The 14,980-nt window shown below is 41.2% G+C and overlaps 1 protein-coding gene across 1 annotated transcript; it reads right to left on the bottom strand.

The window, feature by feature from the left end:
• Window positions 1–825: 825 nt before the first annotated feature.
• dhtkd1 (dehydrogenase E1 and transketolase domain containing 1) lies at window positions 826–14,499 on the bottom strand. The gene is made up of 17 exons (XM_034589329.1): window positions 14,260–14,499; window positions 13,877–14,020; window positions 12,789–13,000; window positions 12,477–12,671; window positions 11,598–11,867; window positions 10,509–10,680; window positions 10,149–10,347; window positions 9,630–9,942; window positions 9,454–9,538; window positions 9,216–9,355; window positions 8,334–8,484; window positions 8,127–8,233; window positions 5,287–5,451; window positions 5,108–5,190; window positions 3,987–4,153; window positions 1,935–2,020; window positions 826–1,830 (listed from the first exon to the last, which is right to left on the bottom strand). Exons 1-17 carry the CDS (start codon window positions 14,414–14,416, stop codon window positions 1,729–1,731), a joined length of 2,748 nt encoding a protein of 915 aa, XP_034445220.1. The 5' UTR covers window positions 14,417–14,499; the 3' UTR covers window positions 826–1,728.
• Window positions 14,500–14,980: the final 481 nt, after the last annotated feature.

The following is a 14,980-nucleotide window of genomic DNA, read 5'->3' on the forward strand; positions in this document are numbered from 1 at the left end:
TGCTTTTATCCAAAGCGACTTCCAAGAAGTGCATTCAACCATGAGGGTGCAAACCCAAAACAGAAGAACAACAATGAATCATGTAAGTACATTAGCTTCAAAAAAGCAACTTGACTTAGACCACCTTCTTAGCCAAGGTGTAGTCCGAAGAGAGGTGCTTGACGCCAAACTGCTTCGAACCCAGTATAAATGTTCACAATTGGTTTGACAATAGTCTAATGTGATGCTATTGTTCTTTCGCCCTTATTAGCTCCACCGAGGAGGTTATGTTTCCATTTGTTTGTCTTTTTCATTAGCAGGATTACGCAAAAACAACTCAACAGTTATGAAGTTTTATGGAACACTTTTTTAAAAAACTTTCTCTAACATTGTGAGATAAGGCCTTTTTCAACATCTTCGTTTATATATATATTTATTTTTTTTACAGATTCTCACATTCAGACAGGTGAGTGGAGTTGGGGATTACTTAAGTCTTAATTTATATGAAAAATAAGTGTAATCATGATTTAATTCAAAATCTCTTGGATTATAGTTTGATTTATAAATCTGAGTTTTCAGAGTAACTGAGATGTCAGATAAATATAAAGAAGTAAAAAGTGATATGTTTGACACTGTACTGTATTGGAGTGAAAGTATAAAGTGGCAGAAAATGGACATACTCAATTCAACATGTACCTCATCAATGTATTTAACTGCAGTATTTCAGTACATATACTTCCCACCCCTGATCCCTCAGTATGTCCCCGATTGTAACTATATGCGGTTATTTCAGGTCAAGGGTTTATGAGACTGGTGGAGACAAAAATAACTCAAGCACAATGCACAAACATGAAAATAGATTTATTGAAAAATATTTCCATTTGATCATTCTGTTTTAGTATATTTACATTAGCCCTTTAATGCCAGTACTTTGAACTCAAGTCCCGCTTTCAACTGTGATTAAATAATTTAAATAATCAAGTACCTCTTAGCCCAAATTTGTACCATAAAATGTACAAATGTTAATTCATGATAGAATAAACATTTAACAACCACAGGGGTAACAAATCTTCTTGTTATTTTTAGAAACATTTCATCTCCTGAAGTATTTAATCCAGTTAAAATACTGCCATTCTTATATAAATAGTTTAAGGGTAATGCTCTGAGATGTCTACCAAGTCACACTCATATCTTTCTGTTCAGAACAGTAAAAAAATTAACAACTCAAGCTAAGATGCATGACACAATTCAATGGTTTAGATTCCTGAGGTGTTACAGGTTTGACACGGGCACGATACAACAATCCCCAGTGCTACAAACTCCATGGTCGGCTAAATGTGTGTTTACTACAAGGCCTTGATTCAGATCCAAACTTAGTTAGCAGGTGTGTTTCTTCTTACCATAGAGTCTTACATTTTGGACAAATAAAGGAAACTGTCAAGTTAAATGAGAGAAAGGGGAAAAGAAGTAAACAGAAAATAGGCCTTGCCTTCAAACCACAACAATTAAAAATTTTGTTTGACTACGTGTACAAATAGAACAATCCAAAAACTTCCTCTCTCTAACACTTTGATTTGTTCCTTAAATTATTGACCAATTAGTTTCACAGCCATTCACATTTTCGAACAGTCCGATGTATCTGCCGTGCAGCAGCTTCATGCATTTGGTGATGAAAGCGGAAAAACCACAGCAGTAGTGTGGTGTAGTGTGGTACTGAAGCTTGTGTACTGGTTGTTTTAGCTCCCAGTCTTAGGAGAAGGTAGCGGTGAGGATGGCCTCCTGCTGCTGGTGATGCAGGGTCCCGATGCCGACAGCAGGTGCAGGCAGAGCGGGCCGGCTCACTAACCGGAGCTGAGAAGGATAGAGGAGTAAGAGCTGTGAGTTTATTACACACGGTTTGTTTACAAACCATCAGGCTTTACAATGTTGATTGTGTTATTCCAAACTCTGCTCACCTTGCAGGCCAGCTGATTCTCAAACCTGGGAGCCACAAAAGACCAGGGGCCCATGTTCTGAGGCTCCTCCTGACTCCAAACAAACTCTGTGGAGAAACAAAGGGAAAACTGATTATAATACACAGTAAACAAGGAGGTGATTCACTGTTTTACAGAAGGAGATCAGACCAAACATGTAGTGATATGTTGAATACATTTCATTTTTCCTGATCGGAGAACAATGTAAGCTGAAGTAAAACCTTAAGCAAAGGTTTTCAGAAAATAAACAAATTCAGGAACACTTTTAGAACACTCTTTTAAGTTGCTTTCATCTTCAATCTTTTTTAGGGTAATCAACTGTCAATAAAAACATCTAATAAAAATAAATCAGAAAAGACATTTTGGCGTTTCAGCTCGGAGTTGGGTTTACAAACATCTTCACAACCTGCTTCATGTCTGACAGCTTGTATTTTACTCAAGAAGCTAAATCTGCATTAAAAAAAGTCTCAACATCCCTCACTACTGTTTGTGTTTTAAAAGCTTAACTGCTGTGAGCACATGACTCAGATGAGCATTATAACATTTTGATCAACACAAATAGAAACTACTTCCTTGTAAAACCCAGACAGACATGTGGTAGGTCCAGAGGGGACTTGTTTCAGGATTTGTGAAAACTGCCTGTAAATGCATCCTCCTCTTCTAATGGAGAGTGGTTGTGGTGAGTTCATTAGAAGAGAAAACTACAGTAAAGAACCCAGAAATGACAAAGATTAGTGGGTGAAGAAGAGAAGGATGTTGATGGCAGTGGTTCATCAAGCTTGGAATGTGCTGCAAAACAAGTGTCTGGCCTGAAACTCACTCAGCCACTGATAACTGGTACAGCAGCAGAAGCACTCGTCCTGCAGTTAATACCAGTTTGGCTCATACTTTAGATGTTTAGATGTCACTTACAATGATCTACCAGTATTTCTGGTTATTTAATGTCCTCTTCCAGACTCGTCACAATGATAGTGGTGACTGTGGTTTTCTATTGAAGTTGCCACATTCTCCTAAATGCCATTAAACTTAGTGTGACTTAGTTGTGTAGCTGCTTGTAATTGGTTTTCTGCCTGACACTCAACTGTAGCTGGCAAAAGCAAGAGACAGAAATTCCTCTCAGTTCATAACAAGATACTGAAGAATAATTCCTCAAAGGTGATTGATCACTTTGGCTCTGTTCTGGATTCAAAACATATTTTAGGATTTCAAGATAATGAAAAATGAGAATTAAAAGACAAGCGTCTAAAATAATATCTGTAGATTTCTCCAAAAAAGGGGGAGGGAATAAACCCCATCATGAAAAATCTGTTTCTCTGCTTTACATTTATATTCGGAACAAACTTCTACATCAGATTTGTATCCTAATTCTGTTCACACTTATTTCTCTTTTACTATTTGGTGCTTTGTGTTTTTTTTTCTTTAAATTAAACAATTTCTTTCCCCCTGTCTTTTAAATGTCACTTAGATTCTTTAGTTTTATATAAAGAACTAAATAATGGTTAAGTGACGTCCAAAATGGTATCATATCACTCAGGTGAAGCTACACTCAAATGTTTCTGTCTCCACACACTGAAGCCTGGGCTTACTTGTTATAAATGGACTGTATTTATTTAGAGCTTTTCTAGTCTCAACAACCACTCAAAGGGCTTTACACCACAAGTCACTTTCCCCCATTAACACAGCACTTCTGCATGCTGTGTTTTTTTTAAAAATCATTTTATTCACACACTGATGACACAACTGTTACGACATTGTGGTTCTTAACATGTGGACTAGAGGAGATAGGGATTGAACCACCAACATCCTGGTCGGTCAACGACCCGCTCTCCCTCTTAACCCATAGCTGCCTGAAACCTAAATTAGATAGCAGCGAAACCATAACAAAACCTACAGAAATGAACTAGAGAAGTGTTGTGTCAAAGCAAACTGCTGGAGTAAAGGTGCATGTATACTGACTATGTGTGCTGGTGTGAAGGTGGAGCTCTGTGAGTCAGACAGCAGGTCTGTGTATTGCTCAGTGCGAGGTAGCTCTACCTTTGGCGTTGGGGTACTTGTTGAGCTCCTGCTGCAGAGCCCCCAGTGGGAACGGACACAGCTCCTCCACACGGACCAGCGCTGTGTTCTGGTTTGCTGCTGATGCCGCCCTCTGTTTCAGCAGGGCGTAGTAATGCTTCCCTGAGCACAGCACCACCCTCTGGACACTGAGGGGGATTAGACAACATAGGTTTATTGCATCCGTGTCAAACAACAAATAGTCAAAATCCTCGAGCCCCAGTTTAATTCATGTTTGAGGACGGTGACCTTGTGGGTGACCGGCAGGAAGTGGATATCACTTGAGTTTTGGAGAGAGGATTACCTGGATGATACCGCTGCCAGCCACAGTAAGGTAGAGACTTATAATAGTCCAGGTGAGCTTAGGATGCAGCAGAACAGTATTAGGCGACTGTGTATTGTGTTCACTGCTGCAGAGGAAACTTCCTGTTTATGAATGTCACCACATTGTCTTCATCAGCAGAGCGGTCTGAACCGTTAAGACTAATAAACAGTTACGAGATCCACTAAGTTAATCGAATTATAACGATTCAGGGCCAAAAAGCTGAAACATGTTCTCACCTACTGATAGTTGACATTGTTAATTGTCATGGTGTTGTAGCTGTGGAGGTGATGCACATGGATGAAGAAGGTTATGCTTTCTTCAGCAGCTGTTAATGCATCTGTTAGTCAGCAGCATTACACATAAATTACAGGATGGCATTCCACGAGAATCGATGGAAGCATGCGTTACGGATCAGGGAAAAACCCTTTCAATTTTAGTGTGGATCTAGGATTTATTCTTTCACTATCTGTAACATTGTGCGATTTTTCTTGATCTTCTGAAAATAATCAGACATGTTTAGGCTGATATTTATGAGTGTGTGCAATTTGGTGCAGATCCAAATAAAAATCAAGATCTACTGAATTTAAATGTGGTTACATAAGGCGACTGTTGGGCCTTAGTGGGTGTAAGAGACATTCTAATTCCTGCTGCAATTGTCAGCTTTGACCTCTTACTGATCTTAACTTAGGTAAGTACCTTAAATCACATATCAAAGACCATTTGAAAAAAATAATTTTTAGCCGAGTCCTTGAAGTTTGTGCAGTTATTAAAAATGTACCTTTCTGCAGAGGCTGAAGTGTCACCGATCACTGGTCTGAAAGATGTTCCCGGTGCCAGTTCGGTCAGACTGGACACGGCCCCCTGTTAAATGAAAATACACAGTTCACCCACTTCAACAATAAAAGAAGTAGGAGACAAAATGTTGAACATGCTCTTCACGGTGGTTTCCACGCTCACAGAAAATCTCAGCAGTGTCTTGGGTCCAACGACAATGAGAGGTTTGCGGAAGTTCCGGATCATCTGTCGCCTCAGCAGGTGGAAGTACTGAGCGGGAGTGGTGGGGTTGACCACGGCCATGTTCACGGTGTCGCTGTCCACACCCTCCATTTTACTGTCACACAACTAAAGTACAAGAGAGGATGAGTTACAATTCAGGTAATGTGTAACACCAACATGTGACTGCTGCTGGTACAAAGCAGATTAAGAAACATCCAGTCTTGTAAATCTGGGGTCTCAGGGGATGAATGTAATGAGATTCAGCAACAGAGACTCATGTAAACACCTTCCTGTCAGTTAACATGTAACAGCAGAGACAGAGTCGTGCCTTCAAATCTGCACTAAAATATTAATATAAACATTCCTTCAAAATCCGGTACTGTGTGTTGGTCAGTAATAAAAGTGGGAATTAGTTTTCTGAATAAACCTCCCCAGACGGTGATCATTTTTACCAGGGGCGGTGGTCTTGTTGATCTGGACTGTGAAAGACGGTGTGTGTGTCTGTGAGGGAGCGCTGCTATTTTCAATGCCATTCAGTTTTTAAAAATAAACTGCAGAACCTGCAATAACTATAGGATGTTGACATTCCCCCTCATCACTCAACAAACGGACTGGTGGTCCTCCCTCCTGAAAATATCTTGGTGAAGATGGTAATAACAGACTGTTATCCAACATTTCCTGATTTGCCTGTCTACTTGCTCTAATTGTGCATGAATCTGTAATTTTCAATTACAGGATCTGTATGTTGATGTATTATGGAAAATGTCTACTTTTATAATAACCTAAAATTATTTGTTTTTTGGCACCATCATAGAAATGTTGATTATACCTTTCAACACTGAGATCATTGTTGGTGATGTGCTTTTAGTGTTTGTAGTTCAGAACGCAGCAGCTCCACTTCTTACTGGTTTTCATCATCCAAATCCTGGCTTCTCTCCACTGGCTCGCTGTTCACTTTCATATTTTACCAATCACTTTTAAAGCTCGCTGGCCTTAAACTACATTAGCAGATATGTTGACCCCTGATGAACCAACTCGCAGCCTTAGATCCTCAGACGGTCGTTTCAAAGTCAAGGCTTAAGTCTCATTTGGTTTTCGGTAATGTCGTCTTCTTTTTATTGTTCCTATTCTTTTTAGTTGTATGTTCTTTTAAATTATCCTGTCCTCTTATTGCTTTTGTTTAACTGCTTTTATTGGTGTGAATGTATTTTTTGAGTTTCCTGTGTCTGCTTTGTCTGTCAAAGCACTTTGTAAACCCTGTTTATTTATTCTAAAGGTGCTATATAAAGTTATTATTATATTATTATTGTGCAGGTGTAACTAATAAAAAGACCCACTAAGAGTATTAGTGCACTCTATTTTTGTGTGAAATGTATGCTCTCTAGTGTCCACAAAAATGTCCATAATGCAGTAACAAGCACAGTTGCCGTGGTGTGTACACTATTAACACTCCCACAATAGGAAATCAAGCATCACATTTTATAGATTCAAAAATGGCCACTGTGGGGACACCTCATCTGAGTAATGACACAAAATGACGATGATTCACAAGTGTCTGAAATCTCAAATTACTGTTCGCTTCAGAGTAAAAGACCGTGTCCACTGTAGTGACAGTAGTGAAGAAATGGAGGTGGAAGTGCAATTGGACACAACCTACGTGTGATGTCTTTTGTCTGGTGGCCAATCAAGACCCATTATCTCCATTACTTGCTCTTGATTATACCTGCTTAGACTCCTGTATATAACACGATCTGAGCTGCACTGCATTTCTGAAGAGAGGAGACCTGGACTAAAATTACCCTTTTTAAATTGAATTATGACTCTTAAATATAATTTCTCATTCCAAATACACAGGTGCATGTTTTCTGATTTAGATCTTCACACCAGCACATGGACACAGTGTAATATTTATACCAAGGAACACAGATCCATGGAATTTCAGCTTCAAAAATAGGTTTCACATTTTTTTTCCCATTATTGTGAGGATAATATAATAATATGAGGCCATCTGGGTCAAAGAGATCAGGCAGATAATTGTCCACAGCTTAAGCCTTTTCACTAAAATGTTCCCTCCTCATTTAACATCTTTCTACTGCAGCTCAACAAAGAAACACAAAGAGGGAAAAAGACTAGCTGTGGCAGAGATCTGCTCGATTTGTCTAAACCAGGCTCCTGAAGCTGCATATTATCCTCATTTATTCAACACAGTGTTGAACAAAGCTACAGATTTTGTCCCTCATCACATCACTATTGAATTTTAGCAGATACACTCGATTTATCAGCTGAAGCCTCAGATTATCTGCAGTCAAACTGTTGCATGTATTTTGCACTGAAGGACGACTGTGGATTTTATCACCGTCACTTCAATTCAAAGCACATTATGCATGATGATCTGTTGATGGCCAGTGGGCCAGAGGAGAGAAGACACTAAGCACCTGACCTGACTGACGTTTTCAGACACACCTGACAAATTGTGAAATTGTCCTTCACAGTAGCACAGTATCCATAAAATGTGGGGTTGACATACTGTGGTTAATGTGAGGCATCCAAGTTTGTTTGGTTTCAATAATTCATATTTCATAAATGTTTAGTTTTTTGTTAATTCTTCCTCATCCTAGTCGAGAGTTTCTGGACAGATAATGTAGAACCTTGTACAGATTGTTGAGCCCTAAAAGGCAAATTGTGATTTTGACCAATATAAATAAAACAAAAGATTTGATATTTGGATGTTAATGTGAACACAGAATATTACTCAATAGTTACTCAATATGAGATGGAGGCAGAATGACACTTCCACAGACCTGGAGGAAGCGCTCCATATGGCAGGACGAGTGTTCTGGTCCGGCTCCATCGTAGCCGTGAGGCAGCAGGATCACCATCCCACACTGCAGCAGCCATTTTGCTTCACCTGGGGACATAGTTTCAAATGTATGAAGATTCTAAATGCTTCTAAGATGTTAGACAATGTGAGTTTAATACTAGATGTGTGAGAATGGTCAGAGGTTTACCTCCAGAGATGAACGTGTCAAAGATGATCTGTGCTCCGTTGAAGAAATCTCCAAACTGAGCCTCCCAGATTGGAAGAAGCTTTGGTTGTGCGATGCTCATACCATATTCAAACCCGAGCACCGCCTCCTCAGACAGAGGGCTGTTGCACACCTGACGATACACAAAACACCACAATATGCTACTTGAAAGGAAGCACTCTTATCATAGATGTTAGAGATGTTCTGATTACGATACCAGATGCAGAAATGCCTCAAATACTGCTGAAAATACCGGGTTGGGCATCTGCGAGTACACAAATCTAAGTACCAATCAGATACCACATCTTTACAGTATATTGGTTTCACCCAGATAAAGCTGCGGTTTTCATTTCCGAGAAATCACTAGCTATTCTTCGCTGCTACAAAACAACAGTCGCATTGTACTGCCACGGTTAAGTACTGTTTTAAGAGCGGTGAGGAAGAAGTGATTTCTGGCAGTGTAGCTTTAGACAGAGCTAGCTAAAATGTCAGCCATTTGGCAATATTTCTGTGGAAGGTCAAACAAGTAAAATAGATACAAGTACTGAATGCAAGTATTTAGTCTCAAGCTATTGAAAGGAAGTGATTGTTGTGTTTTCCAGGACTATTTATTTGTGTTCAAACTATATAATAAAAGTAGCTATATGCCATTCATTCTCTGTATATATAGTTTTCAAAGGGTTAAACCTTAGTCAGGCCAAACAAGCAATAATAACTTCCATACAGGGATCCATGTAGTCTGTTTCGAGAAGGGGAAAATGGTATCGGAACATCTCCAATAGATGTATGTAAAGGTAATTTAAGAAAGTTATACTTAGAGAATATTGTGTTAAATACACATTATTTAGAGGGTAAGAGTGTTACCTCCAGGAAAGCAGTCTGCTGAGGACTGATGTGATTGAGAGGGATGTACATGTCATTGGTCTCCTGACACACCACCATGGCATGACGCTGACTGAATGTGCCTCTTCCAACATCCTGCCCACTGATTCGAATGTTAAAACCTGCAGCAACAACACATAGAGAAATCAGTTGAATGCCAGCAATAAAAATTCAATGATTCATTCATTTGATCTGATGTTATTTTCTGCTCGACACTTACCTTGACTGAGGAGAGATCCAAACGCCAGGGCCTCCGCTGTGGACCAGTCCAGTTTGGTGCCCTCTTCCAACTTGTGCAACCGAGCCTGAGTTCACAAAAGGAGCAGCCCAGCATCATCCAGCTGCTGCAACATCAGCAGCACAACCCAACAGATATGAAAGAGACCACAGCCTTACCTGTGCGTGGGTCTTTCCCAGGTGACTGTGCAGCTGGATTGGCTCGGAGATGGTCACTGATTTTGCTCCAACAAACTGCAGCAGAGGAATGGGGACGCCCGTGTCCCAGGTGGTGACTCTCTCCTGGGGCTCGACCAGATCTCCCCAGCGGCCCTGCAGGTTGGTGGGCGAGGGGCTGTACAGGGTCGTGTTGGCCAGCTTGTCGTTCAGCATGCCGTAGAGCTTTGATTTGATCTGGTCGCGCTCGGCTTCGGTCATCAGACCTTCGGAGATCAGTTTGTCTGAGTAGGAGTCAGGGATGCTCTTACGGGAGCTGCAATAAAGCAACAGTTACCCAATAATATTCCAAGAACACCGCAGCAATGGAGCAAACCCCCAAGTTAAAGATCTCTTAATGAGAAGTGTAAAAAAAAGTCCCTGATCAACTTTCCACTCCTGAGAAATACAGTGTATGTTACACACATTTTTTAAAATGAGTTATAATGCAAAGTAAAGAAGGTAAATTGAAATTGACCTTACCGGATGATCTTGTATATGGCTGGGTTGGTGAAGAACGGCTCGTCCAGCTCGTTGTGGCCCCACTGACGGTAGCAGATGAGGTCCAGGATCACATCTTTCCTGTAACGCCGCTGGTACTCGACAGCCAGCCGAGTGGCTCGCAGCACCTCCTCTGCATCATCTCCGTTTACATGGATCACAGCACAGTTCACCATCTTACCTGGGATACAAATACAATTCTGCGATTGTAAGATGCTTCCAAGATCGAAAACTTGTGACATGACATTTAAAAGAGATGTCATAATATTTGACAACCACAGAAATAGTGTATAAATAATAATAATAATAATAATTAATGAATACTGAATCTGTGTCACTGACCGACATCACTACAGTACATAGATGATCTCCCTCTTTCTGATGGAGTGGTGAAACCCACTTGGTTGTTCACTATGAGGTGGATGCTCCCACCGACTCTGTAGTGAGGCAGGTTGGAGAGGGTCAAGGTTTCTGTAACGATCCCTTGACCAGAGACAGAGCCGTCGCCGTGGACCTGTAAAAAGAGAACAACAGAGATGGTCTCAAAGTTTTAATTCAACTTTTAATTATACAGGAAGTCTGATGAAAACGTCTTTAACAGTTCCTTGCTTTGCACAAGTCTCCCACTGCTTTACATTTGTGCTAATTCAGCCATAAAACAATGTGAAACAGAGAATCTTAACGTCTGTAGTATGTTCAAGGAGGTCTGTTGTTACACTCAGAGATGAACCCTGGATCAGGAGTGGGAAATAAAGAAAGCTTTCAACTGCCGTCATGTAGGAGGTTCACAGCTCGAGAAAGGTATAGGTTGTTTTGACTCAAATTATATTTCACAGCTGTTGCATTTGATTAGTTGTGTTTAAAGAGAATATCAGTTTATTTGCTGGAAAAAGATGGTTATCACAAGAGGGAGTGTACTGCAACAGAAGATGTGTGTGGGCCTCCTGGTGGTCTCAAGTTACGACCTTCCAATTGCAACATTCACGATTTGTGTCAATCCAGGAATCTCTGTTGGATCTAGTCCCACAACCACATCTATCTCCCCCTATTTCATGTGAGCTCCACAAATACAAACTTTCTACACAGCATCTTTATCTACATCAAAATAGTGGAGTGATGTTGGGATACATGTGCATTTCTTTTTCCATTCAAAAGGGAAAAGGTTTTTTCACTGTTGTCAAAAGGTTATGAAATATCCTGGATCTTGATAAACAAAAATGATGATTCATGTTTGATACCATTGAAAGCTACAGTATGTAACTTCAGCCACTAGGGGTCTCTCATTTAAAACATTAACAAAACACCTAGTTTGATGACATCATGGAGCAGCGTAGGATCATAGGATCAACCCTGATCCATGGTTTCAGACAACAGATCAGTAAGAACTCTTCACCTTCTTGTGGGTGTGTATTGGCTGTTGTGACCAGGTACCTGCAGACAGATGACTTGGTCCCCTGGCTGGGCGCTGTCTTCCGGGGAGTAGTCGCCCTCTTTCCTGAGCTGCTGCCTGGCTCGGGTTTTGCCCTGAGCCACCGGGTTAATGGCCTCGAGGTGAGAAGGGTTGGGCAGCATGGTCACGTGAAGAGGGTGTCCAGCTCCGAAATCCAACTCCACCGAGGAGGTGAGGTGGGAGAGCACGTCGCCAATGGCCGGCGAGCTGTCGGGGAACTCGCTGAGGCCACGCATCTTACGGAACATGAGCTGGAGAGATAAAAGGGGTGGAAGAAGTTTGTTGTTTGACGTTATCACACCCGTGTTTACTCTTTAGCTGCGAACTGTGACGTGTTTACAGTGGCAAGAGGAAGAATGGGAACCCTGTGGGATTTTAATGGTTTTCTGAATTAATTAACCATAAAATCTGACCTGATCTTTATCTGAGTCAAAGTATGACAACCACCATGTGCTTTTATAAACTCAGTGATCTCAGCCGGCCTCTCTATGTACAGACATATTGTCTGACAGATGAGTACCTGCACTCTTTAAGATCAATGCATTAACCTTTCCAGCTTCATGCTAATCAACAATTATTGATCCAGTCTTCCGTTATTATTCTTGAGAACAAAAACAAAAAGAAGCGTCTTCAACCCACCGCATATTGAGAGGACGTGGAGACGCGTCTTCCATCTATATATATCTATATATCTATATCAATGGTCTTGATTAAAATACATTGTGTTTGTTCATAAGTGAAACTTAGATGTAGATCTGACTCATTTATACATAAATACAGATCATTTTAAAAGCCTCGATTACTTTTTCTTGCCACTGTACGTGTGCTGCCGGTTACAGTACTGTATGGGAGTGTCTAACCTCAGGTGGGAACTTCAGCAGGCCTATCAGGAGGTTCAGTCGGCCTCTGTGGGGCATACCGATGACAATGTCCGTGACTCCGCAGTGGGCTGACTGGTGGAACAGCTCGTAGAAAAAGCCCATCATGCTCTCTGCTCCCTCTCCTCCGTAACGTTTCACAGTAGCAAACTTGGTGGCCAGGAAGTGGTCTAATTCCTACAGGTGGTAGGAGGAAAAGGACAGAAGCTGATCCACAAAAAACAAAACAAAAGACTCTTCAATATGAAATGTGAGAATGGATTTTTTTATTCTCATCTTTGTCCTTGTACCGACCTGAGACTCCAGCATGATCTCGGCCAGCTGCCTCCTCTCCTCCGTGGAGAAACTTTTCCTCTTGAGCTCCTCGAAGCGGTCAGCGAACCACTCCCTCTCCTCCAGGGTGCTCAGCTGGCTGGTCTCCACTGACAGGTGGCCGCAGTAGGCTTCATCTAAATAGGCCTGAAGCTCCTCCAGTGAAGCCTCAGCCTTTCCAAAGTGCCTCAGACCTGCAGAGACACACACAGTGAGCTGTGGTAACACCAACACGTGAGGCTCTAACTGTGCATGACGAGTAAATATGGGAGAAGAATACAGAGGGCGAGCAGCACTGGAAAGTGCATCTACTCAAACACAACCAGGACACGACATACAATCAATATAACAAAGGGACGAGTACTTTTACTTTTCATACACAATATACTCAATAGGTGTACTCAATATTTATTATGTGTTTTTTTTTTTTACATCTTTGTGTTTATTTTGTGGTCATTTTGTGTGTTTATTCGGTCGTTTGTTGTTATTTTGAGTCAATGCGTCTTTTTGTTTTCAATTTGTTCAATTTTTTAGTCATTTAGTGTATATTGGTGGTGGCTTTGTGTCTTCTTGTGTCTTACTGGTCACTTTGTGTCATTGTGTTGTGGTTTTGTTTGTATTTGTGGTCAATTTATGTCTTCTTCTGGTAATTTTGTGTATTTTGTGGTGGTTTTGTGTCATTTTGTGGTTCTATTGTCTTTCTGGTTGCTTTGTATCTTCTTGTGTCTTTTTGTGGTTGTTTTGTGTCTCCTTATGCTCATTATGTTTCTCTCTGAAGCTATTTAGTTGGCTTTCCAATAGGTTTACTTGGTCTGTATTTATATCACACCTTTCTAATATTGATGACCACTCAAAAGGCTTTCCAGTACAGATTTGCCAGTCACACATTGTGCATCTATGTGCAGCACCTCTATCATACAACACTCATACACTACTGGCCCCAGAGTCCCCTGAGTCCCTTGACCCTTTTGGCCTCTGCATGTATAAGGAAACATAACTTGTGGATATTGTCATTATCCTACTGTGAGTTGTGTGTTTTCTGCAGGTGTCCATCCACAGCTGTTATGTACCTGAGGTGTTGAGTGGTCCTGTCATGCTGCCCCTCAGCATGTTGATCTCTGGGACACTTTCAGAAACAGGCAGTAGGGGGTTGATTTTAGCAGCCTTGTGTCCATGTGCTCTGTAAGCCTCCACCAGCCGAGCAACACCATGATCTGAGCACAGAGCGAGAGGCTGTCAGTGTCAAAGTGACAACAACAACAAAACAACAACATTAACAATAACAACTCCATCTGAGTGAATGAATGACACGTTTACAAAAGAATGAGACTGTAAAGTGCTTATTAAAAAGGACATAACAAACAAGAATAAAGACACGTGTTTCAGTCAGACACACGGAAGCAGCAGCCTCCTCTTCCTCTCAGGTGATGAAGACAGTTAACTCCTCACTGACCTTGGTTGAGCGCCGCGCCGTGCAGCTCGTGCTCGGTGTGTTTGGGTCGGTAGCCGTAGACCCCTCTCTCCGTGTGGTAGTGGCGGCGCAGCAGCTGTCGGGCCGCGGCCGGAGGAAGTCTGCTCAGAGACTGTCTCAGGAGAAACACCGCCGCCATGTTTGCACCAAACTTTTCCTCCCGTGTGTCAGCAGCGGCTCCCTGCGGCTACAGGACGGCGGCCATACTGCCGGCTGACACGTGACGGGAGGACACGCAACGCGGGAATCCTATTGGCTGAATACTTTTTGTTAACTTCTCAACTTTATTGAACAACACGTTCAAAAGCAGGAGGCAAGTCAACCAAACATAGATCCATTAAATACTGTTTATAGGATGTTACAGCTTCAAAACAACAGTAAATCAAGTTTTTAAAAGTGGGTTATATATAATTGTAACAATAACAATTACCCCACCCTTGGTTAAAATTGTGCACATTTCAGTACTTATTTTAGATTATATTCAAATTTTTTTAACATTTTTTAGCTGTGATTTAAAGGGATAGTTCACTGAAAAATTTAAATGCACTCATTATCTACTCACCACTATGCTGATGGAGGGGTGGGTGAAGTGTGTGAGTCCACAAAACTCTTCTGGAGTCTCAGAAGTAAACTTTGTAGCAGCCCAATCCGATACAGTTGAAGTCAATGGTGACCTCTTCTCAGACGTAATAAAACTAGAGAA

The sequence above is a fragment of the Hippoglossus hippoglossus genome, chromosome 6, assembly GCF_009819705.1.
Source record: "Hippoglossus hippoglossus isolate fHipHip1 chromosome 6, fHipHip1.pri, whole genome shotgun sequence".
Taxonomy (NCBI): Eukaryota; Metazoa; Chordata; class Actinopteri; order Pleuronectiformes; family Pleuronectidae; genus Hippoglossus; species Hippoglossus hippoglossus.

What these genes read in the sequence shown, in the direction of transcription:
- dhtkd1 (XM_034589329.1), bottom strand. Translation starts at nt 14,416, where the DNA reads ATGGCGGCGGTGTTTCTCCTGAGACAGTCTCTGAGCAGACTTCCTCCG. An exon ending in ACCAAGTCATCTGTCTGCAG is followed by an intron (nt 10,681 to 11,597) that starts GTACCTGGTCAC and finishes CTCTTTTTACAG; the next exon opens with GTCCACGGCGACGGCTCTGT. An exon ending in TATGTACTGTAGTGATGTCG is followed by an intron (nt 10,348 to 10,508) that starts GTCAGTGACACA and finishes TTTGTATCCCAG; the next exon opens with GTAAGATGGTGAACTGTGCT.